The sequence below is a fragment of the Phoxinus phoxinus genome, assembly GCF_949152265.1.
Source record: "Phoxinus phoxinus genome assembly, chromosome: 3".
NCBI classification, from domain to species: domain Eukaryota; kingdom Metazoa; phylum Chordata; class Actinopteri; order Cypriniformes; family Leuciscidae; genus Phoxinus; species Phoxinus phoxinus.
The window spans coordinates 31900870-31927661 of NC_136878.1; the positions used below are offsets into that span (position 1 = coordinate 31900870).

The 26792-nt window shown below is 39.4% G+C and overlaps 1 protein-coding gene across 1 annotated transcript in view; it reads left to right on the plus strand.

Annotated features, from left to right (window-relative positions):
• Positions 1-26792, plus strand: part of setbp1 (SET binding protein 1) — a 67732-nt gene that overhangs the window by 35790 nt on the left and 5150 nt on the right. Inside the window, exon 3 of the mRNA XM_079608163.1 lies at positions 21469-24805. Within this exon, the coding sequence (XP_079464289.1) occupies positions 21469-24805 (3337 nt within the window). The remainder of the gene's footprint in view (positions 1-21468; positions 24806-26792) is intronic.

Sequence of the window (26792 nt, forward strand, 5' to 3'; positions counted from 1 at the left end):
CCACCTGGATGAGAAAACATTAGCAGTCTTCATCATCCTCTGCATTAAGGGGCATCCAGACTGACAACAGTCCGATTGCAGGAGTTCGCAAAGTTACTCTTGGTTGCTATAGTTGCCATTTCAACTTGACTGCTATTTTAAGATGAATTTCAAAAGTATGCTACTTCTGTAAATTTAAGTCAATTTAATGTTAATAGTTTAAAACCAGTTGTCCTACAGTATCAATAGTACTGGCCATACTGAATTTTTTTAAATTCAAAACAGACGGCTGCTTTTCAAAGCTCGCAGTTGCATGAGTATCTTGTAAACACGGTCAGAAATATCTTAAGTGGATGTTAACGGATAGAAAATAGATCTGCCCACCATTTAGACCTGCTGCTATCTGTTTTATTGGTAATATTAATCGCCCTGCCACAAGTGCCGCAGTCATCTACATCACTCATAAATCGCAATAACTGACCAAATAAGGCTTTGGCGCAACAAAAAAATGGCTTTGGCGGAACAAAAAAATGGCTTTGGCGGCCGCCAAAACATTTTCAATGCAGGAAAAACCCTGACATTAATAATGACAGCAGGTAACACACTTTAAGACCATTTTCTTTCTCAACTGTTTACATTCACTTAAGACATATATTACTGTGCTTACTTGCAAATACATGGTCACTTTGACACATACGTAGGTACATGTATGTATATTTAACATTTTAAGCCCAATCTCTACTGGTTGACTAATTTCTGCCAGTTAATCATGTCTACCAGTATATCACCCACCCCTGCTTAAGATGGTAATTGAGAAATACTTTTAATTAAATTTGTTAATATTTGCATTTAACTTTTTAGAATGTGTTCAGTAGCACATTCGTTTTGTGGCATGTAAGTAATGGTACCAGAAATCATATTGAGAACTGTGAAATTTGACTGGAATTGGTGCTAAAATCGACTACTAATTAATAATGTGAGAACAGCTGCGCTGTCCAACTGTATTAGGTGGCAATCACAAGAGTTTCATTGACTTCATTGGTATTTGCCTCATTTAATGCTGCTCACGTGTTGCTCACCATTATTGTACCACCACCAGTGGTCTCCGTTGCTCATGTCACCTCAAATCGTTCTCTCTCACTGAAAATTAATGACTTACGATTACTGTTGTTGACTGTGTCGATACAAATGTCTATAGTGTCCCCTGATGTTTGGAGGGCCCTTTTAACTCACTGCAGTGGATTTGTTTGCTTCTCACTGCATCAGTTCTCTGTGAGTGGCAAGGACTGACCTCAAAGCTCAGCACACAGACTCTCAAGATAGATCTGGGAAAAAAAAAAAAAACTGTGTCAGTATTCTGGGACGTCTCATGAATGTGACCCTCGGTGCGCTAATAGCTGGCTGTCCTGCCAGTGCAGCAGTAATCATTCCCAGCTCTTGTTTATAAGCTTCAGTGTTAGTATACAACCTATGTGCAGGTTTATTTATTTACATTTACACTTACATTTAAATTAATTCATTTGAGCCTAGCCGAGCAAGTGCTTTTCGAATAAGGTATTATTATATAGACTTTGTTGTTGCTGACGCCATGCTCCACAGTTGCATGATTGCAATGTATATTGTACTACATGTACTGATGTACATGTACTTTAGCTGCTTTGTTTGCCAAACAAAACCAAATGACACACATGACACCATATTTGCTGACATTATAAACCATTACTGCCCTTAAGAAATGAGCGAATATGATAGCAAACATTTGCAGAAGAGCATGTGTGGGTGTCTCTTCAGTGTAACAGCGGTTTGTTAATTGGGTCCCCTGTAAGAAGCTGAGGCCTGTATGCTGTGAAAGTGTGTTTCCTGCCTGTGCTGATGCCTGCAGGGCAGCTGCCTTTGGTAACCACAGGTTCTCCTGTGAGAGCCTTTGATTTGGTCAATAAAGTGAGCCTGGTGATTTCAGAGAGCCTCTCGTGTGTATGTTGGTTAGGATTATGAAGGTTTGGGAAACCTCACGTCTGGTGAGCAAAGAATGTAGCAGTTAACTGCCTATGCTCTTTTTGTTCTGTGTTTGTACTTAATTAAACAATGCAAATGTTAACTTGCTACACAAGAAACAACGATTATCTTCTGACAGTTGAGGTTACATTTTAATAGTTTACTTTTAGTACATAGTTATTCATTTAATTTACCTGTTCATTTTTTTTGTAGACCTTTAAATGGTTAGAGCACCCCTACATTTTCATAATTTGCTCACCCTCATGTCCTTCCTCTTGGGAGCACAGATGAATAGTTTTTTTCTCTTATCCTTTTGTCTATTCATTGATGTTCAAGAGCTAACCTCATTGGTTCTTTCGGAAGCTCAAATGTGTTTGAGTACGTACACAAGAAGAACAAAACTCTTTGGTTCTCGTTTGTCAAGCAAGCATGTTTGGTGCCAAAAATCATCAAGATATTAAGTAAAGATCATGTTCCATTAAATTATGGTAAATTTCCTACTGTAAATATATAAAACATTTATTTTTGTGAGTGAATGCAGCACAATCGCGAACATAAATGGACAACTTTAAAGGCCATTTTCTCAATGTTTAGATTTTTTTGCACCCTCAGATTACAGATTTTCGAATACCGTAGTTGTATATCGGCCAAATGTGACCCATGTGACTGGTTTTGTGGCCCAGGGTCACATATAAGCCCAAATGAAATATTTGTATTAGGCTATATAAAGCAGTCATGTCTCTTCAGATTGTTTGAATTAAGCATAAGGGTTCAAATGGATTGCGTTTACAATGTCTTTGATGGAATAGAATTTCAATGGATGGACAGAAACATATTAATTTGTGTTTTGAAGATGAACGAGTTTGGTACGACAAGAGGGTGAGCAAATGATGACAGAATTGTCATTTTAGAGGGAGAACATTCCCTTCAATTCTGCATTGTCAGTGATCAGTTTTTTGTGTTATCATGCTGTTGTCAACTGGAATGTTTTTCAGTCATGCTAGCATGTGATTATCGGGTTCACTAAATGGTGTTTTGTTAATTGTCTCAATTAGCGCTTACTAAATGAATACTGCAAAGCGTTGTCACATCTTTTATGGGAGTTAGTTTTCACCAGGGAACTTAAAACTGCATGGGGGTACGGTTGGAAATGTACTGAATAAATGAGTGATATTGGGTCTTGGCGAGTGGACAGTATAGCCACGGGGGCCATGTGGCATATTGACTTTCATTAGATCTCACTCGACGTGCAATTGAGTTTGTCAGTGAAATGCGATCAGACCCATCAGCTGTCTGCTGGAGATGCTCCCTGTCCCTGCCGCTGACATGTTAGCGGACCCAGATACCTTTTCACAAAGCAACTCTTCATTTCGCTTCCTCTCTTACCCTCTCGCAGCTTGACAGACCCATGAAATTTAGTAATTAATTGTGCCAGACAGGGTCATCTCAGCCTGGGATATGGGGATTATTTAAAGAACAAATTCTTTATTACATTTTATTGTTACCTGTATGAAAATGTACTGTAATTGTACTGTTGTACAGCTATGGTGTCTGATGGTAGTACTTTGAAACCATGGTACTTACTACTGAATGACATGTACCATATTATTTGCATGGTACTTCTTGTACCATAATAATAGTTATTATTATTACGTTTCTGGACTGTATTATTAATTCTGTGCAATATTCTGGACAATTAACCTGATAATTTCTTCAAAATCAATTGCATTATTGGTTATACATAATTGGATTCAGTCTTACTTATTTTTCACATGTTGGCTTACACGTGGAAGAGGACATCGTTGTCTGTTGCCCCTTTTTTCCATAGTGTTTTTAAGATTGTATGAATCAGTTAGTCTATTTAGGAATGTGTTGCGAGACCTGTTCCGCTTCGACAAAACCTTCCTGTAGCGCAAACAGTAGAGCGCTGGTGCTTGCGACGCCAAGGTCATGGGTTCGATTCCCAGGAAAAGCAATAATTGATAATGTAAACGTGTACCTTGAAATGTAATACTTTGGATAAAAGTGTCTGCCAAATACATAAATATAAGAATAATATTATAATAAAATCTGTCTTGTCTTAATGCGCAAAGTAACGTGTCTGATCTGACATGACCCTAATAACCGACTAGTCTTCAGCCGTTCGTTCAGCCAACCCACTTACTAGTTGATTAAGAGAATTTACTTTTGCACATCCCTAATTGTTACTGACATGCTGTCCCCTCAGTGCAATATCAACTGTTGTTGTTACTTATTATGCCAGACAAATATAATGTACAGTGACAGCAATATGTCACCAAAACATGAGACATTTTGAACTGGCCTACAAAAGCAGCCTCTGTCTCTCAGATGGTGTCCCTTCCTTTGGTCGGGGGTGGGAAATAAATACTCTCATTGAAGTACTTAATATGCAGGATTTGTCCTCAAAGATGAACAATTACTGTGGAGGCCTGAGAAGGGCCAAAAGCATGGTGGACAAATGAAGAGAATGTTGTTTGTGTTGGGTATTTTGTTAGTGTGACACCAGGAGTGACCCTTCAGAGTATTCAGTGTCAGTCTAATTGTGAAGATAAAACAGGGAGAGCAAACCAATGCAGTGGCCCTCTCAAACAGCCCAGAGCAATGAAAGAGCCTCTTTATTCCACAGGCCGCGCTCCCCGCTCATGAGAAACTACAGCCATGCCTGTGAACCTAGACTCGGGGCGATCAAAGTATCTCATGCTGATGAGCCTTGCTGTGGTTTCCAAATCAAATCATGCCGTTTAACATGCCCATGGACTTATGACCAGTGTGAAGATGATATTATCCCAGTGGATGGTAATGTTTGACCACACACACCGTGGGAGCTGTGGGCGAGCTGCTAACCGTAGCTTTTCACCGGGAATGGTTTGGGTGTCCTTGCAAATCCTCCAGTCTCTTGTGGGATTAGGGACACTAAACCCATTTCCCCCCTCTCCTCTTTTCACAGGGCTGTGTCTCACTCTCTGTGGAATGCTACTTTACCATGACCTTTCACCCACACGCTCAATGCATTGGGGTGGTGGGGGAGGCGTGTGTGTGGGTGCGTACTGGGAAGAAGGTGGTTCGTAATTGATGTGTGTTCAGGTGAAAGTACTGTAAACCGACGGCACGTTCTGCTGATCTTTTGAGGATCTGGGAAGGGAATGGATGTCACCATAGTAACTGAGATTTTAGTGTATGGCGTGCATGCCAAAAATTGGTCATCTTTGTGCAAAGTAACACCTTTTTATATTTTAAGACCCTTTTCATTTCAGAATATGAATAGTTACTTTAAAATGTAAAGTTTACTTGCTTGAATTTGATAGGGTTTTATCTAGTATGCTTTTTTTATCTTAAATCATTGAAATCACATGATTTGAAACATCGGTTGAAAAGAAGATTGAGTTATTTGCTACATTCCTTTCTCGGATCCAAGTGACAGCAAACAAGTGAAGATCCTGCTCATTAAACAAATGTTCAGCCTAAAATAGTCTCAGCCTCAGACGACACACCCACAGACCGCCTACTGTCCGTTCACTGACTGTCTAATGCTTGTTGCATACAAAACTGGCAAGAGTTTGCTAAAAGTGCCAGTTCCTATCTGATTGTTTGGCGTTTGCAAAACTTCCGGGTTTTTAAATCAGTTGGCCTGGGAATGAAGTCATTTAAGGTAACTAAAATACCGGGATAACATTATGAACGCTGATAAGAAAGAGCTAGTTTACCAGGTTAGTGGCATCACATTTTTGGAAGATGTTCTTTTTGAAGTTTTGTTTCAGACATTTAATAACAAGTAAATGAGATGTCCTCGAGCAGTTCTGTGTTATATTTTTGAAATAATTGGTACTTTTATGAAATTCTAATTAAAGGAATAATTCACTGCTTTCAAAATAGGTTTTATACTGCATAGACAACCAGGTTTTATTTAAAGGTGAAAAAATGCAGAAAATTGTGCAAAATGGCCAGAGAAAACTAGCCTAAATCATATACTGACACTTTTGACATTTCGTCTACATCCAACGCACATGGCACCCTTTAGCGTCAATATGACACGCACAGAGCTTTGTTTGGGTGGTTATGGTTGGGTTTAGGTCTGGGGTAGGGTTAGGGTTAGACCGCTAGGAGGCGCCTTCTGGCCCATATCTATCTGCGTCTCATATTGACGCTAAAGGGTGCCATGTGCGTTGGATGTAGACGATATGTCAAAAGCGTCAGTATGAGATCGTATGACGCCTTGGGATGAGATCGGGCTGAAATATCGCGATATCCGATTATATTGTCTACTCAAGCCCCGCCCCCCGCCCGAGACAACTCTGCCGACATACACCGTAAACACACATCATGTTGAGTTTGGCTGCAGTTTATCTAATGATAGCCTGTGATTCAGTTAGTTTAATTTAATTATTGAAATGTTAAAGTTTTTACTTGGGTTAGTTTGAGCTTAAACTAACATTAGCTTTGCTTTTATGTTATTGTTGCTAATAATTTCCACACTGTTCTTATCAAATTTGTGTTTAAAATGAATTTTGTTTCGTGAGGAGAACTGTTGAATACAATTGAGCAGATATTAAAAGGTGAACATTCTGGTGGTGATTGTAAGAATGATAAATGCATGTTGACGTCATATAGCAGTGTGTCTTGCCTATTATTTTTTTATTAGGACCAGTGTTTCTCTTTCTTTTATGCGTTATCGCCCCAGTAGACACATTTCATGATGATAAGTTTAATTTCCTTAATTATAATGTGTAGCTCTGTTTTTAAACTTGTTTTATATTTGTTATTTGTCTACAATCAGGGATTAAAATGAATTGGTTCATTCTGCATGAGCAAAAGCGTTAAGTTTTTTTTTTTTTTTAATAAGAGTTTTTTAAAGAGTTCCAAGGTCTCCTTAGGCTCGTTATAACGAAATAAAAACAAAAAAATGCTTTATTTATTTAGAAACAGAAATAATTAAAAATTATATTTGTGTATTTTATTTAATTATTTATTTTTTTCTACTGCAAAGCATAATTCTCCAAAAATGCTATAACGGAGCTGCCAACATTGGAATCTCTGAACGCGTGCACGAGACATTGAAAGCACCACAATTTCTTCTACCATTTGCAATATGACTAAATTATTTGTGATTTTTTTATTTTTTATTATTCATCATTATACACTATTTAAATTAATAGTCAGAAACAGGTGCAGTTACATCGGCTGCTAACATTTAATTTATTTATTTCTGTTTAACTTTTATTAGACTGCAGAGTGCAGACCAAAATAAATTGCTAAGTTAACTACTTAGTAGAATAAAAAAATCAAGATGTGTAATTTAGAAAAAAATATTTAGGCTAGTGTCAATGCATGGACCCAATATAGGCTACTGTTTTTGTTTCTCAACTGTTTACGGTTACTTATGATAAAACCGACTGTGTTTACGGGGATATTTTGACATAATTATGTGTGTATTATTTGTCCATGCACTATATGGGAGGCAGCTCTTTGTGCACGCTTTGGATGTGTGTGCAGCACCGAAAACAGCACGCATGTACAGAAGCGTTCTCTTTCGCATCTTCTTGCGCTTAAATAATCGTTTAAAAATCACATTAAAATTTTAAAAATATATTTTATAAAAAGTATTCAATTCCTGACCTTAAGAATCCGATTTCAGAATTGGAATCGATTTTCTATTCCCAACCCTGCTAACAACTAACTAGAAAATATTTAATTCATGCTGTTACGTGTTAATAAATGTGTGTATGGTAACTATGGGGCTATGTGAAATATATTTGCAATTTTTCCCAATATTGTCGATGATCGTCTGGTAACTGACTGTTATTATCGATATTGCGATACTTTGCGAGACATTGTCAATATATGATAATATAATCATATCGGACAGCTCTGTCATAGCAACATCGCTTTTACATTTTCTCACCCCTAAACATTCCCCTGGACAAAACAAACTTTGATTGGTTGCTTTAGACGGCCTCTGGGTGGTCCTTGGCCAATGAAAGCTGCTATGGAGTCCAGACCTACTGGTGTCAGTCTGAAGGTCTGGCTACCCGAGACTTGAGTGTTTTCTATTATTGTCTTTTGAATCGACTATTTCATATACGGTAACCCCACCCCTAAACAGCATGTAAAAACAAAACAAACTGTGATTGGTTGCTTTACATGTCGGACAAACAGATGGCAGTGTATTGCTATAAGTAAGCTGTGCACTCAATGAACTGAAGCACTTCTGAACAACTATTTTTATCGAGCAGTTTTGTTATTTGGCAACTAAAAAGTCTTTAGGCTTCTAAATATTTCATTTTAGGAGTCAATGGCTCCCTAGTTTTTTTTTTTTAGTCGAGCTCTTATAGTGGATCAGACTTTGCTGTGCAGTTAAATGTTTAGTGAGTCTAAAAAGCATTATCTTGTCAAGTTTAGTGTAGTGTCATCTGTCATTACTGCTTTTTCAAGGTTATTTCCTCTGTTTGTCAGCTAACATTCATTCATTCTATGGAAACATGATTATGAAATGTGATGAGCAGTTGGCCTGTGGGTCATCATTTGAAGGCACTTAAACTATGACTGTGCAGCTTTAGCATCGATCTGCTCTTACATTAATGCGCTTTTGAGAAGTTGAGGACATTGATTTTATCACTGTGTTATACTTTCCCTTCAGATCATTTGTACCTGCATAGATGTATTTTGTGGAGGCAGATTTAAGCTCCGATTTGCTTAGCATTTTCTCCTCTTGTCCTGTATTCCAGTGCACAGGTGCTTTTTCTTTTTTTGGGTTAGATCGATATCGAGTGGAAAAACAGCTGCCTGGGAGCCAAGTGCTCACTGTCACAAAGAAGCCATTGTTCAGTAACTTAAGGATTGAAACCAAGCAATCCTTTTTATTGGTTTAAACTATTGTGCCCCAGTTTTCTCCATTCTCCCTGTTTGGGCTGGAGTAGTACTGCCAAGTGTTGTTTTTTTTTAACTACAATTTTGAAAGCATTACTCTTAGGAATGTGCCTATCTGGATTTGTCATAGATGCCCAATGAAATGTGTGACCTAGTCATTCTAGTCTTTATCAATTTTACATGCCAAATTTAAACCCAGTAAGGAGCAGGTGTGGATTGCATAAACATTTATAGGACATTTTATTTTTAGAACAGGTGTAGAACATTTAATCAATCTAAGCAGAAGTCATTTGATCTCACAAAGCAAGACTGTTTATGAGAACGTGAGGTCTTGCGAGTTTATTAAATTTGTAGCTCTTAAATACAATGAAAAAATGTTTTTTTTTAGACTATTTTAAAACATTGGCACAGAAGTAACTATATACTTGCTATGTGATCAGACGCAACCTTCTAGAACAGTGTTTCCCAACCTCAATTTACGCCTGTATGTGAGTTTTAACTGCAAAAAAACTTTAAACTTTAAAAAAATCTAAAGTATTGATGCAAATTGCAATACTGTGAGAAAATGATAATTCAGTGTGTTAAGTCCTAGAAGTTTTCTTGCGTTGTGATACATGACTTTCTGCACTGTGGGTTTTTACAAATAATTAACCAATGAAAAGTATCAAAAAGAGCTTGTGACTACACCGCGTAACTCCATTGGCTCCTCAAACTGTCGGCGAAACCTCAGTAACTCCTCTATGGAGAATGAAGTGCTGCACACTGCAAGCACTTTGGAGATAGATTGTGGATTGTTTGCAATGCAAAGATAAATAAAGAAGTTGTTTGATTAAGTACAGCATTTTCTTTACTTTAAGAAACATTGTTTATAAAGGCTAATGTTTTTTGTATTTGAAGAGCAAAGAGTCTGGTATCCTGTGCATAGTGCTTTATCTTTTATATCATGAGATAGTGGCCAAATGTATTCAACAACAGGAAAAACTGAGTGCCCATTTAGATACAATAAACTTTATAACCTGTAAGTTGATGAAAACGTAATGTGATGCACTTTCTGCCTCAGGGGCAGCTCTTCTATTGACGGACTAAACGCATATCTCTGTCATTCGCTGGTCAAAAACCTCGTAACTACATTTGATATTGATTTTCATAAATTGTTAATATTATAAAGACACGTGCAAGTGTCTGACCATATATAAAGTCACAATACAAACTTTGACACAGTGTTTATTTTAGAAAATACAAGGTTTCCGCCCGACTGCGACAATATGTACATTTGTTGTTTTATCATCACCAACAACATCATATAGCCGACCTATATGACTTTATTGTGTTCCTACCTTACTCAAGTTTTAACCTTGAATTTTAGTACTACTTTTAAACCGGTTTTAATATGCCATTTGAAGCAATGCATGATTGTGCAATTTTGTTATTTTAGTACTTAGTGGTGTGCCGTGGGATTTTTTTTTTTTACTTATCAAAACCGTGCCTGAAAAAGATTGGGAAACACTGCTCTTAAACACGAGTCTATAACTGGATTTCTTCAAACTAGGTTCTGTAAAGTACCATTTTTGATTGAAAAGAATCTCACCTCCAGAAACTGATGTTCTTATTATTCTCTCACTGGAGTGATCCCACAGGGACAGTACATAAAAAAAGAGGAAGGTTGCTTTAAATTGCTCTCTATGATACTTCTGCAATCACGTTGTGTTAATTACACAGTGCTTGGCTTGTGGTGAAGAACACATTCCATCAAGTCTGTGCGTTTGTTTTTTTTCATCCTGACATTTTGGTGCCTGAAGCACTTCCACAAACTGAAATAACCCAGAATCTCACAGACCTTGGATCATTTCCTTTTCTTAAAATGGCTGCCTGGCCCTTTCTGCCTGTGGGGCTTTTGGGGTTTTGGTTTAATGACTTTTAAGAAAAGTATACCATTCAGTGCTTGTTTGTGTGAAACTTTTTAAGTTGACCTTCATTCTCCATATGGCATTTCAGGATATTTCTTTACCAGATCATTCCTTGATTCAATTGATGAATGTGCCCTGCTAAATCAATTAATTTGTTGGTACCATGGCAGTGTGTGTATAATATATATTTTTTATTTGTATTTATATTCATATAAATGTATGAATATTACCTTGGCTTGCACTGAATAATTTTTGCTAGCATTATGAGCTTCTTGAGCTCAAGGTACAGATCCATATTAATACAAGCCATCATCTTATTTTTTTCTACAAAAATCATTGATTTTATTGGGCCTATTTGTCTGTCATGGTCTTGGCAGTGAGGACTTGTCTCAGAACATCTGCTTGAGTCATTTAAATGCAAAAACCATTGAAGACCCAGGTGAAATGAGCCAGCAGCAGCCGAACGTATTATTACCCGCATTATTGCCAGAAAATTGAGGTAATTTCACACACAAAAGAAATGTAACGTTTCATTATATGCATTTCTTCCACCAATCATGTGGGTGTTTTCGAAAGGGGTTTTGATGTGTAGTGCAAAAAATGTGTATTGTTCCATGAAGTGTTTGTATTTTAGGCAACTATAGTGGCTCACGTGTTGTATTCTGACAGACGCTGTAGTTCTGCCTTTATTACGATATTTAGAGATGACTGCGCTTGAGGAGCAACTGAAGTTGTCAAGATGAGTTTCAAAATAATCTTATCACGCAGCTGAAGTTCTGAGCCGTGCAATGTCTTACTCTTGTTCCCAGCACTTGAATGAGAGCGCGCCACTCGAGAGGTCATGAATGGAGGAGCTGTGAATGTGCGGAGGGAACAGACTTTCAGGCTTACTGGCCCACTATTGGCCCACCACTGTCCAGTCCGTGGCATGTATCAGGCCAGACGCACCTTGAGACGCCGTGGCCCACGGGCCCGCTAAATGGAGCTCTTTATTCTAGCAGTGGCAGGGGGGTATTTTTGTCTATGTGGTATCAGGGTCCAGAGTTTCTTATCCCCCCCACCCCCCGCCGCCTTTGTCATCTCTCCTGAGGCTGCACTTACCACCACCACCCCCCATCTTTAAGTGCCGCTCGTTGGGAAGCGAACACAAAGGGGTGTTAGTATTCATTTTGTTTGTTTGCTCTGGACCTGTCAGCCTGTCACACAAAGCAGGCCAGATCAGAGAGGGCTGCTCCGCTCTCAATGGAACCCGAGGGGGTCCGCTCAGGAGAATAGGAGGGGGACATCTCTTCCCCAGCGTTGTTCCCACAGGGTAGGGTGGTCCACTGCCGAAAAGGGGGGATAGCGGAGGGGGTACGAGGGCAGGGCAGGGGTTTACTGGGGCAGAAAGGAGGGTGTAGTTGTTTCAAAGCCAAGGGAGGCATGTGAGGATCATATCAATCACTCGCAGTTTTTGGAGGGAATAGTTATGAAAGAAAAGGAGAGTTTGGGTTGTGGGGTGGGGTGGGGGCTTCGTCTCCCTGTTCATGTCTCTGCTCTGTCCTTTCTCCTTAGTATATTTCCCTCTCCTCTCTCCCTCTCTCGGCCTCTTTGTGCCGAGGCCTTTCTGGACATCTGCCCAGACCTATACACAGGAAAAAATGAAACACTCAAGCCACCAGGCGTTTTGCCAAATAAAGGGCTGCAAAGAAGTGTGTGTGTGTGAGTGTAAGAGAGAGAGAGATGTCAAGGGTGCTTTTATTCTCTAGAGTTAGTAGTTTATTATTATTTTTTGGAGGCATTTTGTTTATTGGAGCTTAGTCTGTAACCCAAAGTTCAGTTTCTAAAATCCCAAAATATATCAGAAATAAATGCGACTTGTATAATGTTATTTTATAAAGGTTTTATCTATTTCGAAGATTTCATTCGAGGGGTGGTATCAACAAACACGTAGGCCTATAGTGTCCTGTCTGAGACGTGGCCTTCTGGTCACACGTGCTGGATGTGTGCACAAAACTTCTTACACTATGACAGTGATATTGGATGACAAAATTCTGTATAAACCTCATTAATAAAACATACTATGTACACTTAAGCAAAATAACCCAGAATATGAATGCATAGTGCATAACTTTCATGTTAAGCATTTCCTGTGAGGAAAACTCTTAATGTGCAAATTTTGTGTTGCATTCATATTCTGGACTCATCTTCTGTCTTGCCTGCATATAGTATGCATCATCAATAAGGTTTATACTGAATATGATCTTTTAATATCATAGTATAGTGATAGATCCCAGAACCTGCAGTTTTTCACATATATTTGTTTTTCTTCTTCTGAGAGATGATTGAAATATTTGTGGCTTGAAACAGAACATTGACAGGCATGTGCAGCGGTTTTGTGGATGTTTTGCCCTCCAGGTCTCTGCACCGGTCACGTGACTGAAAACTATGAATTGATGAAGTCATCCCTGCAACTGCTGTTAGAAGCTTCGGTTGCCATAGAAACGGTCAGTGTCCTGAGATGCGCTCTTGGGACTGCACATGCCCATTGGCTTTACCAACTTTACAACACTTTTTAGCTATTTAAGGTTGTGTAAAACAACATTTATGGGGAGTTTGATGTCAGATTGTATTGCTTATTCGAAATATGATATTTAAATGTGAGTTTGGTAAGCAGTTTTTGACATTTCAATATTTCCCCATTCAAGTACATAGGAGTTGGGTCTTGATGTCCAAAATAGCGTCCCAAGTAAATATGGCCTCCGACGAGTGAACTGACTTTCCTTGAAAGGGACTCTGGTATTGACCAGGTATGCACAAAATATCATTACCATATCGGTTATTAACTGATTGACTTTTTTTATTTATTGGTATCTGTCGATATTGGATATTTAAATGTGTTGGTCCCATATTTTTGCATTTAGATTACCTTTGCCATCATCTAATACTAACTTAGTTATTACTCTAATACTACCAATTCCACAATTAAATGTAATTTTAAGTGAATCTCAAAATGAATATCCAATTTCTATAATGTTGAAATTCACGTGTGTAGCCTTTAAAATGGTTGATTTAATTTGTAGTTTTACTTTTAATGTAGTCCTATTTAGATACAATTTTCATATTAAACTAACCATAACATGAAACTTGGCTTGTCAGCATTGGCCAGAATTTCGGTGCATCCCTATTCCCTAGTATCGGCAGATGCTTCCTGATACAGTACATGTTGTTGTAATACATTTGACAAAATGCAATATAGCAATGCATATAATGTATGATGCACACGGGAACAGAAAAATATTGATTTAAAAAAAAAATCTAAAGTATTGATGCAATACTGTGAAAAAGATAATTCAGTGTGTAAAGTCCTAGAAGTTTTCTTGCATTGTGATGCATGGCTGAAGTTGGTCTCATTAATGGTGTTTAGTCTGGCTGTATCTGATATGGCAGGTAAGCAGAGGACGTCCATCTATATACTGATCAAGAACCTTTCACCTTCCCAGATTAAAAGCTAACTCCATCCAGCAGAAAACGCTCAGCTCAAATCAACATAAAACGCCCACTTACAGTAAAAGTCTTGGCTTTTCATTGTTGATAATGGAAGTGAGCAAGGTATGGTTTTCATCAGGCCTTTGCCCCTCAGTCTCCCCCCAGACCTCTACAACCGCACCACTCTCTCATTCCTGTGGTGCATTCCACAAACACTAGAAATGCCAAATGGAATTCTTCATCTGGATAAGGGGATTTAGTGAAGTGATCTATTGTAAACAGTCTGAGACTGATTGATTTTCTGAAAGCACTGGGTGAAGACAAAATGACCCCTGGCTATATGCCACAAATTGTGTCAACTACATGATGCTGAAATACATCAACATGTTAGGTCACACTGCAGTTACTACAGCTCATATTTTGGTTTAGGAGGTTTTCAAAACCCTTCACCCGAAGTATTAAACTTCAGAGCGTAATTAGTCTTGCACTGTTTGTGCTACGAATGGGAATGATGCCTCAAATCGTGTACTTGGTTGAGATGTGTGCTATTTAAAAGATTAGGACCACTAAAATGTATGATATTTTACAATTATTGTTATTAAAATAAATTAATACTTTTATTCAGCAAGGATGCATTAAATTGATCAAAAGTGACAGTAAAAACATTTATAATTTTAATTTACACTTTTTCTTTTTTATTCTTTTCGGTTTTGATCAAACAATTTATCACAGTTTCCACAAAAATGTTTAGCAGCTCAATTTATTTCATGATATTACTTATTTTTGATAAAATAAATTCTACATTGGTGATTCTACATCTACTACGTCTTTCATAAAAATGACAAAATCTTACCGATCCCAACCTTTGGAATGGTAGTGTACTTTTGTAAGCGATAATGTGATTTTCACTTACAGTATCGGACAATAAAACAGGTGAAAAAAGTCTCATACATTATCAGCTACCCAAAAAATTGACAGGCTACCTATCAGCTACCCCCTCCCCCCTCCCACCCATTGTTCTCGAATGCCAGTTTGTTTCCATAGTTACTGATTATGTTGTTCACCTGTGTCTTGTTGAATTCCTCGTTATTCTGTGTATTTAGTGCCCTTGGTTTGCTCAGTTCATTGTCCTGTATTGTCTTGCCCATGTCTTAAGCTGTTACAGTATGTACAGTATACGTTGATTTTCGCGGTTGTGTGTTATGGTTTATGTTTTTGTCTGAAATAAAAAGTCTTTCCAAGGCTAGATCCACTTTTCCTTGTCTTTGCCTCACCTTTATCATGACACTAGCATCATGATAGTGTTTTGTACAGACAAGCACCACTCATCTTTGCAGATTTGCAGTATATCCATCACGTCTAAAAAGTTAGAATACTTGTATATAAAATTTGTATTATATATATATATGTATATATATATATATCTCAAGCTTAGGTGTAATTAATTTGCCTTGGTATTGTAAAGCATATTTCTTTAACTTTAGCAGTAAACAAACATCATTTATGCCACATGGAGGTTAGTCATAAACCCTAAAGAGTGGAGTTGCAGACTGAACGCAGCTGTGGAAAGACATTAGTTACGGAGCTATATGATTCCTGCTAATGACCCCTGCTGACTGTTCTCATTAGTGCAGGTGGAGGATACTTCATTTTACTGATGTCCTGCTTGACATGTTGCCTCATTTTTTTTAAGAACCCCCTTTCTCTCTGTAAATATTTAGATTTCAATTAGCCGTTTCTTTATAGCATTCATGCAGGATTAGTGACTCTGCACATTTCTTGCAGGTGATGGAAGGTGTCTAGCAATAAAGCAACTAGACTTTAAGAGCTGGCACACTCCACTACTTAATAAATCCATTGGTACATTTCTGTTTATTGTCAGTCTATCTGTCATTGTGACTCTGCTCCTCTCCACACAATGTCCATAAACCAGTAAAGCAGCACTCAGTGGATTTCTTATTATCACTTGAGCTGAAGTTCATAGCGGATTGGCTTCGAAAGCAACCATTAAACGACACAGATGTTCCTTGAATCTGAGCTTCTTCAGTTGTTGGCGTCTGGCACATGGCAGGATGGCATCAGAATGCTGCTACGTCCTATTATCCTCTATTCAGCCTCTGAACCGCCACAAATGTTTCATTATCCATTCACGTATTCATGCAGCATCTCTGCTACAAACTGGGCACTCTATTTAGTTTGTGCCAGATGCATTGTTAAAGCCGCGGCTTAACGTATCCGTTGACGTTTTATAATGGGTCTCAGAATGAGCCCATCTTTTCCTCTCATTCTTCATCATCCAGATGGGTCTTCTCTAAAGATAGAGAAACTTGCTCATATTGTGACGAGTCAAAAAAAAAAAACAATCGTTGATATTGGGGCAACCAATAGACACACTCGGGGAGGAGGGTGGTCGGGATACCTTCTTTTATCATATCTCCGAAGATGCTGGCAGTTTTATCTCTTATATGTTAGCGACAGATTGAGCGCTCTCCGTTGCTGCCTACGGTCTGTTAATCAGTCAGGGCGGATGAGTTCAGAAGGCCTGGTGGGACTGCTCATAATTAATTATTCCCCACATCAACAAACACACAGCGTGACTGGAACTTTAAAGCCAATTGCCATGATTATGGAGGCTAATAGTATTAAAAGCCAAATTAAGAGATGAGAGAGTACAGCAGTGTAGCCAATGAGAGCGAGAAGGGCTCGTTTGTGTTTGACCCTCTCCACCAATCAATCTAATTCATCATTAAAAGTATTAGACCGAGAGAGAGCGAAATTGAAATGGCTGCTAATTGTTTCTTTTGTCAAACAGCTCATTTTAATGCTAATTCTGATGTATTAGCAAAGAGTGATGGTGGCGTAAACCAGAAGTTAAACGTAAACCATTCCCTAACTAGACATCCGTTGAGGGTTAGCAATATTACGATTTTTCTTTTTTAAAGAAATAGATCCTTAAGTTTTCTTGTTTTTTAAATGTTATGTACAGTGAAATGCCTTTATTATAGATTTGACAGTACTATACCATATGACATTAAAGTCAACATTAAATCATAATTTACCCTATTTATTTTCTTAATGCATGTTCCTGGTCGTTTTGTGAATGATTCATGAAAAATGTGTCTTCGCAATTTCACTTATCAAAATATTTTTTTCCTCATGATGTCACGGATAGTGGGGTCTCATGGAGTATGCCAATGGATTATGCCAATAGCTGTTAGGCTTTTTTTTTTTTAGCCAACTCTAGTATGCAACGATGGAAATCAACTTTTCTCTCATTTAATAAACCAGGGGTCCAAGTTTAAAACACTTACCTGGAAGTTTCTAGCAGAGATGGTCTTATTATTGGGAGATACGAGGATCCGTGGCTCTTGTCATAGGAAAAAGCCTCACCGCTAACTTGGATAATTGTGTGCCTTGATAACCAATCACATTACAGCCTTGACGAGAATTTTGCATTGATATTAATTTTACACTTAGCCTAATCACAAAAATTTCACATGTTACTTATTGATCTTTTAACATATTCAAGCCTAAGAAACATCAAATTATACGTAGATACTACATTATGTGCCCATATGGAGACAATAAGGGAAAAACCACTGTAAACCTATGCCTGCTTCTATAAAGTGCATTGTCAAAATTATATTTGATCTATTGATATATCATGAGACTTAATTAAAATTGCTATTACAATTACAAAGCTTTTATGAGGCACTTAAAACACTCTTGATCACACCATTAAAGCTTTTAGATTTGTGACATGCATGTACTTCAGTCAAATACATGGCATAATATCAAAATCATCAGAAGTTTCCACACAGCATTTACTCTATATTAGACCTTTCTACTTTGTAATCCACTGTGTCAAACTAGTGGGCATTTTGACTGTCCGAGGATGGATTTAAAGACGCCTCAAGTCCTGTAACTAGAGATAGATTTTCCAGATCAGGTGATTGACACTCTATCCAGGTTTGTGTTGTCATCAATCGGGTGTCACATTACCCATGGCCACCATGGCATCAGGGATGTCTAACAACTCAGCGCTGGCTTTCACTAACCAATTCAGAAAGTGTTACAGAGACCGTGTTACAAAGGCTGTAATTTGACCAATTAGCCCCGTGGCTAGCACACTGCCGTTTGGTCAGAAAACAAAGCTGACCTGCTGTCATGTTAATCGAACTATAAAAGCTTGTGGGATTGCAGGGATGACATGAGCGAAAGAAATGACCCCTTCGCAATATTGCATTTGTGGTGTGCCGGTTGCAATTTGTGTAGCAGCTCTGCTTCTACAAGCTGTTTTAGTGTTATTGCATCGTTTGTCAAAGTTTGGATGTGTCCAAACTTCCAGAGTCACGCCAAGCTGTGTTGATCCAGCATCAGGCTTGTGGACTGCTCATCTGTCAGTCTGAAAGGCAAACAGTGAGCTCTTGCATCAGGACAGGCAGGATTTAGTGGAGGGTAGAGCAAGTTTGGCCGGGTATCAGTCGGGCAAAGTCGCATGTTTGGCTCGCTGCATTTCTGTCTATTTTCAGTGGCTCTGAGTCACAGTATCCCATGGTTACCAAACACATAAGAGGCCAATGAGGTTTTGGCTGGCCAATTACCATGGTGGTGATGGAGGGGGAGAAAATGAAGAGAACAACAAGAGCAAGCAAGAAATGGAAGAGGGAAAAAGGGGGTATCGAGGGCTCCATGAAGATGCCAAACCTAGCTTATTATTATGCAAGAGACTCTGTAATCTCGGCTGCCTTCTCCCTGTCTGTTTATCTGGTCTGAGACTGACTCGTCTCCTGCAGTTCTGGGCTTTGAGTGCAATGGTGTCCGCCAGGATTTGGTGCCTACTGTGCCAGACTGCCCAGTGGCCCTGCCAGAACTGCTGCTCTGTTTACAACAGATAGGAAGTGCTCATTAGAGGGCTCATAAGTCATTTATGACTGCAGAGATTTTTTATTATCTGGTGAGGGACTCACTTGTCAACGCATTGACACAATATGGTGTGGTGTATTTACACTGAGCAATGGCGTATTTGTAACGTATGACTGCTGAACACCATCGCCAGTTTCATTATTTTCTTTTTCTGATTTTAATTCACTTGAATTGTAGGTTTGACACTTGTTATTTGAAAGGCAACTCAATTTATGTGTCATATTCATGTCAGATTACAAACTGGAAGTGTTTTATTCCGGTGAAAGAAATGGAATATGACATGCAAACGATAAAGATGATGGATATTGAGGTTCCCAGTCAGTGAGTATTTAGAATAGCATTGGCATCCTCAATGGCGAGGTTGCACCATATACCTCAGATATTGTTTTTTGTTGTTGTTGTTGTTGTTGTTGTTGTTATAATGCCATTTTGGGAAATTAAAGGGCGGCCAGGAGACTTGGCATTCAGCAGCGGAGACTGTATCCTGTGGGCCGGGGGAGACCGCAAATTCCTCATAGGATTACAGGATTAGGAATCTGAAAGGTGATGCAGTTTCTCACAGATGGGGGAAATAAAAAGGACAAGGCTGGCAGAGGAGTGATCCCTCATTAATGTCTGCTTCCCTTTAATTAAAAACTACTGATTGAATGATATTGGAGAGGATTAGGCTGAGGGATGACTCCTGAAACACACACGCACACATACAAGTCAAAAGCATGCTAGGATATTTTAGGTGAGGGCTGTGCACGGCAGATAAAAGTCTTGCCTGCCTGGGCTCTTTCAGGAGCTGGTTAGGAGTTAAGTGATGCATTACTCTTGGCTGATTAGAGGAGGAACAAAAAGCTCTTCCAAATAGTGTGAAAAGTTGGCAGGTCACAATTATAAAGTTTGCCAGTGGACTCTGTCAAAGGTAGCTCCTGTGGTTCTCAGATTGGTTTTAAGGGAAATACATTTAAGACAACCAAACTGCTGTTCTCCTTCCTCATTATCTATCTGTATTTTAAAGATCTGGGTTTTATTTTGGTCATTTTTGGTAAAGAGAGAGAAACTGGATTGGGAAATGGTGCAAGCCAATGGATCCCATCGCCAGACTTAATGGGTTGGCACTAACTAACCTAACCAATTAGTAGATAAGCATCAGATAAGCTTTAGAAACGGTTTAGAAAACGACCCACACAACCTTGCACCGTGGTAGCGAGTTTTTCAGAGGCAAGTACCCTCACATTCTCTTCAGAAAATGTAAAAATCTAGCTAGTTAGTAAAAGAGTCATTAGTCAGTTATACCTAAAGTGACTAAGATTTTGCGTCAAATAAGAGATGCAGTTGTGAGCTTTTACAATGTGCTTTTTCTTTGGTTTCTTCATAGTTCAGCTAAGTTCAGCTCACTTTCACTGTTGTTTTAAGACAGGCCGTTCATAACTCCAGGATGTCATCTTTCAAGGGCACTTACTTATACTCTTCTAAACTCTTTTACCACATTTGTATTTCCATGCACTTGTTTGGTTTATGTCAGAAATTCTGTGACCCAAACAAACCAGACTCCAGGAGACTAAATCATCTTTTACTGATGTAATCAGACCTGTCAGTGCCAAAGTAACATAACTTATTCCTACCACTTTCTTTAAAGCACTTTAAGCTTTAAACAATTAAATACTATTTGTATAATGATTCTCAATTGATTCTTTTGTTGTTGTTATTTTTTTCTTCATTTATTTTATGCAGTAACTTAAGTAGGTACAATTTGTATTTTCTAAAGTTACATTTTGCATTTAGTCTTCTAGGTGTCTTTCCTGTTGTGAGCCTGTTGAAAACACTGGGACCCCAGATGTAAACTAATCTGAAACCGCAGCATAGACTGTCTTAGCCTCAGCTGCAGAGCTCTGAAATGGAAGTTGACCTGCTGAAAAACAAAACTGTGGTTAAACTTCATTACCGCCTGTAGCTGTTGGCTTTGAAAACAGGATGGCTTTACAGAACATATCCTAGTATCAAGTGCTGATCTTGCAATACGTTATTTCTAACAGACCAAACCACAAGTCTCAAAGGCTTGCACAATTGTACACAGTATTATATGCTTTCAGTAGGTGTGGCCCACAAGCTGAGAACTTGGCAGCAAAACAGTAGTTGTTATCAGTAGCAACATGTAGGTTCCTTGTATATATGAGGTGTAAATGTTTCTCTGTCAATCTACCTTGTTTAAGAGAATGAAAAGCATATTAAGTTTTACTCCTTAAATATTTAATAATATTATCTTGACATAACGTTGGTCTATTTTCTAAATTCTTCCTCTTGTTTTTTTCAATTTCAGACCTATGAGAGGCCTTATAAACTTGTGAATAAAACTGACAACGTGATGATGGAGAGCACAAAACCAAAGCATGAGTCTAAAAGCAACGACATTCACCACCTTGACTGGACAAAGCCGTTGAATACTGTTGGAGATGTAGTGTACCAAGAGCAACACAGGACAGAACCAGAATCAAAACGAGAATCAGCATGCACCAACAAGAACCCTTTGTCAGAACCCAACACATCATTCTCGAAAACGCAAGTTAAAAAGGGCACAGGCAGTTCATCTGGAGGTCTCTTTGCATCTGCCATGTCTTCCCCAAGCACTGACACACTAGCATCATCTCCAGTTGATACATTAATGAGTACCCCAGCTGACTCAAGTCTGTTCTCTTTTAGCAAAGACAGAGGCTTGCAGGTAGTCACTGAGCAGGTTTTTGGGAACATCAAACGTAAATATGGTAGGAAAGACCCAATGAAGGCCCCAACCACACATAATTTAGGCCTTCAGTGGGTCAAAAAGATGGACAGAGATACTGAAAACCAAGGAAGTACTAAGGAAAGACAACCATACAAAACTGATAAAAATGAATTTGAGACTGAGGAGCCTGAGAAGTCAAGCAGTAGGACAGATGAGAGTAAGACAACATCAAGCTGCGGTACCCTTCACGCAGATGAATCCATGAGTAAAAAGCGAAGAAATAGAAAAGTAGTTGAAGATAACTTATCTGATTCACAAACCACACAGCAAGTTGAGACGACTGATAAAACAGACCAAGGGAGCACAAAACCTAAAATGACAAAGAAAATAGATTTCATTGCACCAAAACAATTCGGTGTGAATTTACGAGAGAGCGAGGAAGACAGTGCTGGGACAATGACTGATGATGTTGAGATGTTTCAGAATAGACAGAGGAAAACACCAGCTGGGAGACCAAGATCAATGATTGATGCCGACAAGCAAACAGAGGGTAGGCTATCAAAGGTCAAGGACAGGTGGTCTTATTTAAAGTCCCAGAACTCCTCTCCTCATAAAGACGTGAATCAATCTCTGTCCATTGAAGATCCACCCTCTGCCTTCCCTATTACCCCATCCAGCCCACTCTACACAAACACAAACAGTTTGACAGTCATTACTCCAGTGAAAAAGAAACGTGGACGGCCCAAGAAACAGCCATTACTTACTGTGGAGACAATTCACGAAGGAACCGCAACAAGCCCAGTTAGCCCTATCACTCAAAATTCATCCAGCACTTCAAAAAGGAGGAGGAAGCATAATATGTCAAAATTAGTGCAGTTGGCCTTCAACAAATCCCCTCCTGCACAACAGTTAAAACTCAAGAAATCAGGTCAAGAAGGTGTCCTTAAAAAGAGGGCAACTAAGAAAATGAAACTGGTCAAGATGCAGAGCATTTTGAATGAACTTTTGTCCACTTCTAATCCTGGCAATCTTGCCTTGAAGTCCAATGTTCCGGTTTCAAATGCCATGACGACCGTGGCATCGACAATCGAGGCCCGTTTTGGCAAGCAAATCAATGTCAGCAAGCGTGGGACTATTTACATAGGCAAAAAACGGGGAAGGAAGCCCAGAATTGATCTTCAAGCCCAGCAAAATGAGCACAAAGCCAGTGATAAGCACTCGTTGCCTATTTCAAGTCCCTTCGAGAACCCTCTAGTGCCTTCTAATACATCATCCATAACCAGAATGCCTTCTCCCAGGGTCATGCAGTCCCTCTCTTCTCACTCTGCAGCAGGTGGGACAGCTCACCCTGCCACCACAGATACCAGCCAGCATGACCTGAAGACAATGCCAAATCTACAGCCTATCAGTGCATTGCCCACGAAAACGCATAAGGGCTTGCTCAGTAGTAACTGGAAACTGTCTCCCCCAAGACTAATGGCCAACTCACCATCCCACCTGTCTGAAGTGGCTTCCATCAAAGAAGTCACTCTGTCTCCAGTTAGCGAGTCCCACAGTGAAGAGACAATCCCTAGTGATAGTGGAATTGGCACAGACAACAACAGTACATCTGACCAGACCGAGAAAGGCCCGGCATCCCGTCGGAGATACTCGTTTGATCTTTGCAGTTTTGATGCCACTGAGGCAGCTGTTATAGAGGCAAAGAGCAAGGCAGTGAGGGGGCACTACCAGAAGCGTGTCACTGCGGTTGCTGTGGAAAATTTCTTTGCTCAAGAGAGCCTGAAGAAGCAGAAGCATAGGAGGAAACGCAAGGCCCTCCAGAGCCAGGACGACCTGCAGTTTATGGCTGACCTCGAGGAGCTGGTTAGCAAATTCCAGGTCTTCCGAATCTCTCACCGCAGCTACAAATTCTACCATGAGAATTCCTATCCCAGCATCTTCCGTCTCAACTTTGACCACTATTATCCTATGCCATACTATCCCTACGACCCTGTGCACTATCTTCGCAGGAGCTCTGATAAGTCAAAGAGGAGGCGTGGTCGGCCAGCCAAGTCAAACGAGCCAATATCAAAGATGCCTTTTATTCAAGGGTTTGGCTGCCCAGTGCCTGGTGGCAATTACTATGCACCCTACGCGATGCCTTACACATCCATGCCTCTTGCCACAAGTATGATAAACATGGGCTATTATGGTCAGTACCCTTCTCCCTTTTACTTATCTCATGCACTTGGACCTTCAGCCTCTCCTCTCATGAGGCCACCAGTCCCTCCACCAAAGTTCCACCCTGGTGCGTCCTCCAGTCTCACTGCTCCTAGCAGACATCGAGCAAAGAATATGCCACATGAGATGCCTTCATCTAGAATGAGCGACTCCCATCACCCTTCGAGCAGCTGTTTGGGAAGTGTCTGTCTCCACAAACGCAAGCACAAGCACAAGTACAAACATAAAGAGGATCAGTACATCCCACAGAGGGAGGATCTCGGCGGGCTCTTCAGTGGAACCCAGAGTCCTGCCTTTCTCAGCCTCTTAAATGAGAGACACGAGAATAACTCTCTGTCCAAACTGAAGGACAAGCAAAGAGGCAAGCAAAGCACAGATGCTTCGCCAAAAGCTTCCAGGAACTACTTTGAAGTAGACACGCTGTCATCATTATCCTTATCTGACTCTCAGCATTGTAAACGCACTCGAGGAGAGACACTAAACAACTTCCTTAACATCTGCACTAGACAACCACATGAGCGCCTGCGAGCCAGCCAGGACCAGACGCTGGACTCCTTCAAGGGGCAGCACTTAGAGGATGATGATTCTAGCGTTCACATCAGGAGGCATAGCTTGGAGAACTTTGCTGCATATAGAGGAGGAAGCATGGCATCTTTCCATGGAGGTAGAGAAGAGAGGGCCGAGCAGATGTACCAGTCTAACACAGCTGTAGCAGGTAAAAATATATCTGTCTCTATGAAATGCATTCAGACAAATGCAAGGTCCACACAAAATATTGATTCACTTATTTATTTTTATAAATTAACATTATTTTGCTTTACCAAGCAGTGATTATTTGTATACAAGTGAAATCATGTTCTGCCATTAAGTACAAAATCTAGAGAAACAAATGTGCTTTCTGAACACTTTGTATTCTGTTCTCAGTACATCTGGCAAGCAAAGTGTAATGCATGGATGGAGACAACTATAATTCACAAATTTCTCTTTCCTCCCTTTTCGCCCCTGCCTGCCAATGTTTTTTTCTTAGAGATATATTATTCACACGTTTTGATTTATATTCTACAGACATGCAATAAAAAACCTTGCCTCTTGTTAAAAGAGCTGGAGAGAAGCCAGAGGTTTAATGAATCCAGTCTACTCCACTGAAGGGGAATTGCAAGCCCAAGGCACAGTTAGATTACATTTTCACTCCCCTAGGGGAACTATGAGGATGACTCACATTCTGCCTGCTACCACCCACCTCCATGAATTTACTCGATGCTTCAAAGAGCTAGTTTGTTGTACTTAAACAGAGAAATATGACATACATCCCACCTAAGTGTACATCTGTGTTGATTTCAAAGCACAGATTTAGAGAAGCATGTTTTGACAGAATTGCCTTTTTATGGCAGTCACATTTTTTGCCAGTGGCATTATGGCTATCATGCAATAAAAGCAGCAAAATGAGACTTTAATATGCTCAAATTTGCGTTTAAGGTCAGATCTCATTTACGATTAATTAGTTATATTTGCTATGTAATCATGGCATGACAACAGCACCTATTTGATAATAAGGCTATTAATCATTGTAATGGGAGTGTCTAGTTTGGAGAAGATGTTTTTCCATATTTTAAACGTAAAAGAATTGTATCATGTTGCCTAACTTTACTATGTTTATCTATCTATCTATCTATCTATCTATCTATCTATCAAAGAAAAATTATATAAAGGGCTAAATAAATGTATTCATTAGAAATATCACCCTTTCACAGGCTCTTGAAAGTAATTCATCATACATCAGTGAGCACATATGGTATGGATTGATATTCTGATGGAGCTCTCAATGTACAGATCTTTCAGCTCTCAACCCTCTTTAACGTAAAACCTAATGCCACTAATTTGCTAGCACAGGAATTACACCAAGGGTTTCCATTTGATCGTACTGGTAGTTTCATCTTTCTTTACACTGCAAGCAAGAAAACCCCTATTAAAACTCTTACTAATGCCAGTGCATAATGAGTTTTCAAGCAGGTCTACATCAACATTTGCTTAAGGATTTTGTGTATTAAATGAGTAGCTTGCCTTGACAATCGACTTGAGAATTTGCAGGGGCAAAAATGTGATCTTACACCACTGTATGTTTTTAAATCATTTACCTTTGAACTGTGGAATTCGGTTGCCATGGCAACAGGAAGTAGGCCTCCACTACCGTGTAGAGCGGAGCTGTGGGGACAGCGGCGAGGCAAGTCCATAAATTGCTGCCACTAATGAAAACATTGTGCACAGGATGCAGGTAGAGATTTCAGGGAATAAATGAGTTGTGACACTCCCTTTGAAAATGAATGTCTCTGTCCAATGATTTGTTGGCACTTGGGAAGACTCTGCAAGTTTCCCAGTGATAAACTGAGGCCAGAGAAGGAAGGGCTCATGTTTAGTCAGGCACACATTTTACTTTATTGAAACCAAATGGGCTGAAGGAGCCCATGCACAGCTGGTTTGTGACCCATGCAAACATTTTTTTCGGTTTTGTTTTGTTCTAACTCGCATCCAAAATAGCCCTGTTGATTGTTTAGAAAGTGTGGTTGCCATTTGATTTAACATTGCATTTTAATGCTATAATGAGAAGATTCCAAGCTGGATTAAGAATTAAGAAGGAGTGTATCCTGTTTTTGGATTTTGCACAGGTGCACTCTTAAGTGAGTCTTAAGAGAAACCTGGAAATG